Source organism: Austrofundulus limnaeus, unplaced genomic scaffold (assembly GCF_001266775.1).
Source record: "Austrofundulus limnaeus strain Quisiro unplaced genomic scaffold, Austrofundulus_limnaeus-1.0 Scaffold55, whole genome shotgun sequence".
NCBI classification, from domain to species: Eukaryota; Metazoa; Chordata; class Actinopteri; order Cyprinodontiformes; family Rivulidae; genus Austrofundulus; species Austrofundulus limnaeus.
Window position 1 is genome coordinate 1,129,642 of NW_013952457.1, and position 10,639 is coordinate 1,140,280.

General features: G+C 39.7%; 2 protein-coding genes across 3 annotated transcripts; one reads left to right on the forward strand and one right to left on the reverse strand.

Annotated features, from left to right (window-relative positions):
* Positions 1 to 1,820: 1,820 nt before the first annotated feature.
* On the reverse strand, positions 1,821 to 4,038 carry vhl (von Hippel-Lindau tumor suppressor). Of its 2 annotated transcripts, XM_014009092.1 has the most exons (4): positions 3,979 to 3,994; positions 3,583 to 3,889; positions 3,153 to 3,272; positions 1,821 to 2,575 (listed from the first exon to the last, which is right to left on the reverse strand). In XM_014009092.1, exons 2-4 carry the CDS (start codon positions 3,764 to 3,766, stop codon positions 2,382 to 2,384), a joined length of 498 nt encoding a protein of 165 aa, XP_013864546.1. In that variant the 5' UTR covers positions 3,767 to 3,889; positions 3,979 to 3,994; the 3' UTR covers positions 1,821 to 2,381. The 2 variants fall into 2 exon arrangements, with proteins under 2 accessions (XP_013864546.1, XP_013864545.1); XM_014009091.1 differs by having other exon boundaries at positions 3,583 to 4,038.
* Positions 4,039 to 4,691: 653 nt separating this feature from the next.
* LOC106518019 (vasopressin V2 receptor) lies at positions 4,692 to 6,228 on the forward strand (the record flags this gene model as incomplete). The annotated part of the gene is given in 2 exon segments (XM_014009090.1): positions 4,692 to 5,573; positions 5,778 to 6,228. Coding segments are annotated over 2 exon segments (1,062 nt in total). The 5' UTR covers positions 4,692 to 4,726.
* Between the last annotated feature and the right edge of the window lie 4,411 nt (positions 6,229 to 10,639).

Here is a 10,639-nt window from a genome sequence, read left to right on the forward strand (position 1 = left end):
AAACAAGTATTTCTATGTGTGTACAAGCCGTTTAGATTGTCAAAAAAAAACTGTGTTTTTAGGGTTATTATCAGAGTTCGTGTGCTCAGACCAGTAATATTTGGGGTCACAAGTTTTTGCCATGGATATTTTGTGGGTCAGAAGATAAAATGTTTGGGAACCTCTGCACTAAGGCACACGATATAACCAAATTAGAGCCACATTTGTCTTTTTATATACAAAGTGCTTTCTAGTCATCTCCCAAGGCTAAACTAAAACTGTCAAACATGCAGAGTTGTAAAGTAACTGAGTACAAATACTTTGTTACTGTAGTTAAGTAGAATTTTGGGGTATCTATACCTGAGTAATTATTTTTCAGCCTTCGTTTTACTTCTGCTTCTTACATTTTCACACAATTATCTGTACTTTCTACTCCTAACATTTAAAAAAGGCAAGAAGTAGAAAGTTGTCACTTTTATTTAATTTTTGCTTGATTTCATTCCAGCTTATTATAAAAAATAATTATCCATATACAGTAAATTGTGCCTCCTAGATAGAGTGAATTTAACTCTGGTGAATGAGAATTATAAATATTTAAATTCTGATACGTTATTAGTTTGTGCACAAAACCATCCAGCAGGACATAATCATTAAAATAAAATAACTGTACTTAAGAAGTTATTGTATTTCATGAATTATATTACTGCATTTGCCCGCAGCCCTCAGATAGATTTTCATTTTGGAGAAATGTTTGGGCAGCCTTGATATACGTATATAAATTGAAACATCTAGTGTCCTAAATTTAACGTAAATTATTTTAATAATATAGTCATTTCTGCTTTTTTTTTTTGGGGAGGTCACCTCTTAAAATATTATTACTGAAAATCTAACTGCTCATTTTAAATCAATACTTTTACTTTTAATACTTAAGTACAAAAAATATCATATACTTTAAGACCTTTGCTCAAGTATTATTCCTAAAGGAGACTTTACCTTTTACCAAAGTAAATTTTTGGTAAGATACTTGTACTTTTACTCAAGTATCACTTTGTAGTACTTTATACAACGTGATGCTTTGAGCAAGACCCCGAATGGGATGAGAAATAATCTGGAACTTCTAGAAGAAACAACTGACAATATTGGCACAAATCTGCAATTCAACCCTTACCATGGTTTTCATTTATCTCGTGTTCTGTCTGCAGGTGAGAGGAACATGACCAGGTGACTTTAGTGTCTTGCTAATAGGAAAGAAACAGAATGGTTAATGCTGCAAAACAAATAAAGAGCACCGTGTGGCACAGCAGTGGCTGTTCAGGGACATGCAGCTCTCTCCTGAAACCACCCAAGTCCCAGTTTTTTTTTCTTCATTCCTCCTAACTGCATGTTGCTGATAATACAGCTCTCCGCTCGTCTCGCCTCAAACACTCAAAAGATGTGTTTGTGTTGCTCGGTTGCTTGGCAACAAGTCTGGCAGCAGCGCTCCTGTTGCACAAACTGGAGCCAGCCATAAAKGACAATGACAGGCCATCCTTTAGTCTGTGAGCTTGTACAGCACCTTGGTGTCAGTGTTAATTTACAAGTTATTCAGCAAGCAAAGATTTGATGGTATTACACTGAATTTTTTTTACCCATTTTATTCAGATATTTGGCTTTGAACAATGTAGCACCGTCAAGCTTGACATCACATTAGAAATCATAAGAACAGATTTGTTAATCATTAAACAAATAACCATGTGTTGTACTTATATTTTCTGCTATCAGAGCAAGTAGTGTGCTACTTTAAAAAACTTTAGTGGTTATACAAGCAACATAATATTTCCAAAAGAAGTAAAGTACAATAATACACTGGAAATATATGTTGTTTATTTATCATACAAAATAAGTGAAGGAAGCATTTCATACAGCATCACTGTGTAAATTGTGTAGGTAACAAATGAACACAAGTAAATAAATATATTAACTGGGCAACAGTAAATGCTTCAGCTCTTTTGTCACAGTGTTTCACAGCCTCTTTTTAAAATAATTTTTATTATTTTTTGTCCCCAAACCAAAAGAAACATTTTCTCATATAGGATGGTGAGATAAATCCCAGCTGTAGCATGTAGCGCTCTACAGCTGCTGTACTTAACTCAGAATTTAAAATTGTACATTCTTTATCTGTTTTGTGACATTAAACTGGGCACAAACTCTCAAAATAACTTTTTCTTTCTGGTAAGGAAGATGTTTGCTAAAGCTGCTGACTGAATGGAACAATTAAAGTGTCTTCTTTACAAAAAATGAAGAACAGTGACAAAGACAAACATCTCCAATATTATGCATCGTTTTAGAAGTCTTTGCTGTTTATGAGTAAGAAATTCAGTGTCCTTGCCCCACTATAACGAACACACATCCGGTTTGACTCTTCACTCATCCCTGGCTTCGATCCTTTCCAGCAGATGCTGCTCTACTTGCTGGTTCACGCGCCGGAGGTCTTTCAAACAGCTGGGCTGATCTTCCAGCTCCTCGTAGAGAGTGTGTATGATTTCCAGCTTCCTGTAGTCCTCAGGTCGAACCAGCCGCCGGACAACATACAGGGCTCGAGTCTTAAGACTGTCAACTATGTAAAATCAAACAAATATTTATAAGACATCACTAACATGACTGGAGATACAAGCTTTGATCCCATTTTTTACAACATAAAAATAGGATCCATTTATTTACAATATAATAAAAAATATTTACAACACAAAATTTGGAGTTTTGAAACGATTAAATATTCTCACAGATTTAACTCATTTTGTGTTATTTCAGTTGTTCAGTACTTTGACACTGATCAACTTACACAGTTGAAAGTGAAATAAAGGAGCTGACGCTGGAGTTTGTTCAAAATAAAACTTTTTTTAAGTGCAATTCTGTGGCATTTAGAGCACCAGGACTGATCACAATAAGCTCAAAGTCTTTCATAAACTTGTGGTAGAATTTATAGTATTTAAAAGCCAAATAAATATGAATAGTGATGCAACCCTGATGGACACTTAACTTTTATGTAACTTCCTTCTAGTAATTGCACTTTGATCAACAACAGTCACTAAAAACAACACAAATGCATGGCTTCAGTGAACTTTGCCAACTATAAATTGAACCAGATATGTACACGAATACAAATCATTTTATGTAATTTGATTCATCTTTACCTGGTAAAGTAATATTGAGCATCACGCCTTGTGTGTCTGTTGGTTTGGGAACAAACAGCTCTTTGTTGTTCACCCTCAAAGGCTCGTCTGTAGCCGCATCTCTGAACATCCATAGGTGACCTGGGGAGAAAAAAGTGTGCATTCACATTTTATATTAAAGTCTTGACACTACAGATGACAGTTTCAGCTTCACTTAAAGCCAAAAATAAAGACGACTCCACAGCAGTACCAACACAGGATTACCCTTGTTAGTATAAGATGCAGTGTTTAAATTTATGATAATATTTTTTTACTAGCCACCTCTTCCTAAATTCCCTGGTTTACACTCTGAATATCAGAAGTCATATATAAAAGCTAATTACATATATCAAACTTCAAATAGCATTTTAAATTCTTGGTAACTTCGTGTTTTCTTGTGTTAGTTTCTTACCTACAAAGGTGTTCATTCTTCGTGCTGAGCCTGGCTGTARATCTGGGTAAGGTTGAGGCATACCGCGATAATTTATCCAAACTGGCCGCACAACACGAGTGCTGCGGTTACAAAACAGAGCACTGACTGGAATATCACTGTTCAGAGAGCGAACCAGCGGAAGAGACGCCTTTTCTTCAGACATCTGTGCTAACTAACAAACCTTCACTGCAGAAAAGTTAGCTGAGCTAACTTAGCTCAGTGGCTAACTAACCTGCTAGCAAACCTCTTCCCTGTTCCGTGATGCCAGCTGTGAGCCTCAGCGAGTCTTTAAAATAATGACATCAACATCAATACATCCGTCCGTTACGTTAATTAGTTTAAACTTTAAACTACTACATTTATGATCAAAGATACCTTTCTTACGACTCTTAAATCTACATTCCAGGTGACTTCCGGTAGAGGCATGCGGTGATTGGTCCATAAATATGACGTCGCTATGAACGCAAAACATACGGTTCGTGAAGCCGCAGGAAAAGAATAAACGCAATAAACGCGAAATTAATTTGTTTTTTCCCATGAACTTACCACTTAAAAATTGACATTTTTAAAGCTGCAAGCTAAATGTAACGTAAGCATGTGGTTTTAAACTTCTTTAAAATAAGTTTAGACAACCAGAGTGCTTCTTTGACAACACAAAAAAGCTTTCTGATGTAAAAAATAAAAGACTGAAGTTTTCACCTGCATTTAGTTTCAATTATCTTTTTAATCAGCTTTTATTTCTTTATCCTGAAGCTCGTGGACTCGTTCGCCCTGTGAGAAAGTAATCAGATTACTTGATGGAGTGAGCTCCGCCCACCTTTCAGAGTCAGATAAAAACTGTGGGGCACAGCAGAAACTTAGAACTGAGAGCAACAAATTGCTTCTCCGTGAGGCAATCTGAAAAATAATCTAATATTTCTAAGTTTAAAAAGTCTTTACTTTGATCTGTAATCCAGACAACTGCGGGATAAATATTTAGCCACATCACACATATTTTTAAATTTCTCTTTATGGGAAAAATGTTGACTTTCAAAAGGATTTAGACCCTCTGTGCTCTCCCGCGAGTTTTTTTTTTTTTTTTTTTTTTTTTTTTTTTTTTTTTGTATTTTGTAACTTGTGGATAATGCGCCTGCTGTTGAATGTCAGTGACTTCGCGGATGCGGAGGATTTGCCCAGAAACGAGGGTCTGGCCCGGGTGGAGATCGCGCTGCTCGGCGTCATCTTCGTGACCGCCGCCATCCTCAATACCACCCTGCTGCTGGTCCTCTGGAGGCAGCGCAAACAAATGTCCAGGATGCGCGTGTTCGTCTTTCACTTGTGCGTGGCGGACCTGGTGGTGGCTTTTTTCCAGGTGTGCCCTCAGCTCATGTGGGATATCACGGACAGATTCGTCGGACCCGACTTGGTGTGCCGCCTCGTGAAGTACCTGCAGGTGCTGGGCATGTTCTCATCCACCTACATGATCGTGGTGATGACGGTGGACAGATACCAAGCCGTCTGCAAACCCATGGTGACGTTCCAGCGGACGCGCACGAGACTGAACCTCCCCGTGTGCGTGGCGTGGGGGGTCTCCCTGCTGGGCAGCCTGCCGCAGGCTTTCATTTTCTCTCAGGTGGAGGTCGTGCCGGGCGTCTTTGACTGCTGGGCTGAGTTCATCCAGCCGTGGGGGCTGCAGGCTTACATCACTTGGACCACGCTGGTCATCTTCATCCTGCCCGTCACCACAGTTGTTGTTTGCCAAGTGCGCATCTGCAGGGCCATCCAGACCAACCTGCACAAAAAGACGCACAAGCTGTGCAGCGTGGGGGTCCCACCGCCACCCAGAGCCAGCGAAGTGACTGGCATGTCCAAGGCCAGGGTGAAGACGCTGAAGATGACTGTGGTCATTGTGGTGACTTATATACTCTGCTGGGCTCCGTTCTTCACTGTGCAGCTGTGGTCCGCCTGGGACGCGCACGCGCCAAAGGAAAGTGAGTTACTGCGTGTTTCAAGAGACGTGCTGTGCCATAGAATTTAAAAATGTTTCATGAATATTAGACTTTACGCACAAGCAAAAGGTGCGCTTTTACGCACCAAGGTCGGTGCGTAAAAGCGCACAATGCCGGTGCGTAAAAAAWCAAAAAAGCCTCCTTTTCTTACTGTGATGATGGCTAACACTCCTTCTCTTATTCCAGCTGCAACTTTCACTATTCTGATGTTGCTGGCCAGCCTGAACAGTTGCGCCAATCCCTGCATTTATCTTCTGTTCAGCAGTCAGTTTCCAAACAAGCTGGTGACTCTCCTCTTGTGCCGCCGCCGGCTTTGCGATGGCAAGGATCTGATGCAGAACGAGGCGACGCTCGTCAGCACAATACATATGAGCTTTAAAAATGTCTCGGAGTTAAAGTGACTGCAGGAAAACAGTGGATGAAAACCCCAGAGATCTGCGTGTCCAGAAGATTTTGTTTTTTACACCTGAGCTGTTTGGAGTCTTCTTTGGCAAATAAAAATGTGTTGTCGGGAAAAGTTATTTTCTTGGACTCTTGGAACAAGTCTGGGTCTCAATATCAAACGTTTTGTCAAAAAGAAATGCATTTCTTAATCTGAATTGGACACGGATTGAAGTCTGTTGTTTTGATTTAAAAGNCCCCCCAACAGTCCCCCACCCACCCACCTTTTTTAAAAAATGGTTCTGCACCTATGTTTATAAAATAGTCTCCGCCTGTATGAGGACATAAGGAAATGACAAAAACACAAAGATCTGCAGAAACTTTCAAATAAAAAAAATATGTAATGTTCTTGGCCACCTCTATGTGAGTAGCGGGGTCGTCTGGCCACCCCTGAGAAAAATGTCTGGCTCCACCTCTGTGTGCTACCATGATCAGATGCAAGGACTGGGCGGAAAATGAATTTAAAAATAGTCAAAGTCCAAAGAATAACTTTCTAAGACCTGAACGCCTTGCTCTTTGGGGAAAAAAAATCTTACAAGTGGCTTTTGCACAACAGTTAGGTCCTCAAGTAGAATAAAAAAAACTTTGCACAGTCCTACAAACAGGTGTGCTACACCTCAGACTTTGTGTTACAACAGAACACTGTTTCATCTTAAATGCAATGTTTGTTTTTTTTACCCATAGCTCAGACATTATCTGTCACCGACAATGAGAACAGATAAGATAGAGGCAGATAACCATCCTGTGAAATAACACTGAACAAAAATATAAAATTATTTAAAATAGACACTGTATGACCCCAGTTCAGAAAAAGTTGAAGCTGGTAACAAAGGAATGCAATGATTTGCAAATCTCATAAACTCATTTTATTCCCAGTGAATCATAGTAAACATATCAAATATTTAAAATAAGAAAGTGAACCGTTTGAGACTTGATTCTATGTTTTTTGGGTGTGTGTGTTGGGGTGGTGGGAGTAGGGTAATTCTGAGTTTGATGACGGCAACACACCTCAAAAATGTTGGGACAGAGGCAATAAAAAGCTGTAAAGTTAAACGGTACGAATAAAAACCAGCTGGAGCTGCATTTGGCAACTAATTAGGCTAATTTTCAACAGGTCAGTAAGAAGACGGGGCATAAAAAGAGCCTTTTAGAGAGGCCAAATCTCTCAGAAGCAAAAGATAGAGGTAAACTGTTCTGAGAAAAACAAGCTAAAATTGTGGAATGATTCCAGAATAATCCTGGGAAGACTGAATATTCAATCATCTTCAGCTGAAGAAGAAAGAAAGGTAACATCGGAGCCATAAAACAAGCTGAGTGGTTCTGACAACAAGCTGTGCTGGTAAAATGTCTCATGATGCATCTTCTCAAACCAGAACAAGAACTGCTTTTTTCAAAGGGGTCCTCGCGTTCAAAACAATTAATTACAATATGATGTCTCTTCTTCCACACAGATGCATCAGGTCCTCACTGCACCTGCATACAAAAGAAGCTCGGTCCATGTGCGGGACATTAACGCACCTTAATCCCATTATACACAAATATAAAAGCAAACAACACAATGAAGGCACATGGTGACTTGGCTGCAGATGTGAAGATTAAACATATTCAGGGAGGGCAGTTCTAAAGCTCAGCCTCGTTTTAATAATGTGGTTTTAGGGGAACACACGTGTTGGGAGAGCTGTCAGGTTTATCCACTTTGTGTGTGAAACACAGTTAAACACTAGAGAATCAGACCAGAGGCTCTGTTTGAACCCTGAATGTTTAATTTAACATGGAAAAACAAGCAGAGGCCCATCCTGGATCCGAGCAACTGTCTTCCTCAGCAAAGGCTGCAGGTTTCTAGATGAAAGAGCATGATGGAGACTCAGTCAGTTAAATAACAACTACATCATTTCATTTAAAAGAAAAGAAAAAAAGAATATATTAACAAATTATAAAAAAAAAACTTAATGAGAAAAAAAGCTCAAAAGACGTTTTTTTTTTCAGCCAGTTTGTCTCTTAATTTATAGCAGTAACATATCACCACCAGTAGGTGGCGGTAAAGTTACATAGAGTTGTTTACTACCTGTTAATAAACTGCCGAAGAAGAAGAAGAAGTACTGCTTTCTGAAAAAGTCGATTTTGCTTGTCTATTATTTTGTCTGGGTCAGCATTATATTCTAACGCAAATGACAGCGATAACTACACCCAGTATTTTTTTCTTTCAAAACCAATGTAATTATTAATATTTTTTCTTCTTCCACTCGGGGTTTGACTGTCGGCCTGCTTTGTTGTGAGTCTTGAAGCTCTTCCGCCCGCTGCAATGGTTCGCATCTCTTCAGCGGCGACAAGGTGAGAGGGTTTTCTGAAGGTCTGCCAACGTTCATCCCGAGGCATCATGGCTCGGGTGAGCTTAGAAACGCGACTCAAAGTGGTGAGCCTCCGGCAGCAGGGTCTCTCCCAGGCAAAGATCTCCAAACAGACGGGCATTTCCAGAGGCGCCGTGCAAGCTCTCCTGCAGAAACACAAAAAAACGGGCCAGGTGGAGGACCGTAAACGCAGCGGGCGGCCGCGGAAGCTGAGCGGAGCCGACGAGCAGCACATCACCTCCCTGCGGAACCAGAAGATGTCCAGCAGCGACATCACCTCCGAGCTGGCGGTGACCCGGGGGACTCTGGTGGACCCGTCCACCGTCCGGAGGAGTCTGGCCAGAAACGGCCTCACCGGGAGACCTGCTGAGAGGAAACAACACCACCTGGGATGTGATACAAACACAGACGGGACACTCACCAAATCAGAAACAGACAAAGACTGTGACAGAYTGGAGAAGGAGCTCAGGACTGATGGCTGTGAGCTGAAAACATTAGACTCGAAGGAACCAGACAGCCTCAAACTGGAGTGTGAAAAGGAAACATGTGAAGCATAAGGCTTATTGTGGATTKGCCACATTTGCTAAAGAGAATGAGAGTGTTTTTTACCCATCTGCAGTTTAAGAACTCAAACAAACAATCAAAACCAAAATAAAACCTTACCAAATGWTTCAGAGATTACGTGTAAAACATCCAGGAGAGCGTTTGATCTTAAAGCAGCCCCCAAAAGTTAAACTAACAAGAAAAATCAACACAATTCAGGTAATTACATATTTATAGGTGTTGCGTTCATGTCAAACAAAATAAACACAAAGCTGTCACCTCTTTACCTCACAACACTTTTGTGTGTTCACTGCAATACAAGCTTCTGTGTTTGCTCCAGCCTAAAATAAAACTGAAGACCAGTAAGTGTCCAAGAGACCCTTTCAGTAGTTTTTTTTTTATGACCGACACAAAAGGTAAATATTGCAGTGGGATAACTATCAACAAAAAGAAACTTTCTTTTAAACATCTCGAAATGAAACCTGAAAAACTCAAGAAAAGTCGTATTTCACTGCATTTCTACTGGAAGAGATTGGTTGTGATTCAGTAAAACGTGATATAAAATTGAGTTATCTCCGTGTGAGTTTCTTTGCAGCAGGCCTGTTAACTGTAATTTGACAGTAATGAAAGATAATTCGTTCGTGCATCACTTGAACACACACACAAGMTGTTCTCAGGATCCAGTGTATGCACAGTAACACAGACAGCTTACATTAGAGAATAATAAACAGAGTCCACTTCACTTGGAAAAACTAAATTGCTTCTTTGTGTCGGCAGAACGGAGCTGTGATCTGTGACTTTTTCCAGCTGACTGAGAAGTGTGGCTCAAGAGTCGCGATGTGATCTGAGACCCCTCTTATGAAGGCCTCGTTACAATCTAACACACCAATGTCAAGTGCTTAARTTACCCCCCCTCCCCTTTTTTTTAAAGACATGACTTTTAAATTATGTTTTCTATTGTCCAATCGTTCACTTTTATTATGCTTTACAAACAATGTGCAAATATATGCTACCAGGGTCGGAGCCAGGGGTGGCCATGGCCACCACAGACATCTCTGGCCACCCTGCTGTACACACCCCTTCCACAGCGAAACAACCTTTAGGGGCGTAATAATCCTCCTGAACAGTTGGTGGCAGTATTTAAGAGTTTGAAACATCACCAAGCTCTATCACTGGAGGAAGTGATAGTTTTCTTTATATACAGAACATGTATCTATGCAATCTGACTAATAGTGACAAATTATTATTATTTTTTGTCATTTTATGTTCTGAAGCTGCATGATGCCCTGTCCCTTTTGGTTATGAGTAGACTAAATCAGAAAAAGTTAAACACATCTCTAAATTCACTGTTGGTGGTTATTAATATGGCACCTGTTCATTGGGTAAAGTTATTAATGTTAGTTTTAAACATGCAGTTGAGGGTCATCATTATTTGGCACAATGACGTGTTAAAATTAAAAATAAATCAATAAACAATATAAAAGTAAAAAGCACCCCTAAGGTCATTGGATATGATAAATTGTGTCACAATAATTAACCTTATCTCAGATATAGCAGTGAGTTTAAAAACAGGATGATTGAACTAGTTTAATGAAGAATCTCTGAAATAATTATTAAATCAAGTGTTAATTTATGTAGGTAAAAGAATGTTAAACAACCTGGTAAAATACACCAGAATGCAGGAAATGGTGTCTATTTTGTTCAAAATTTTCTGGA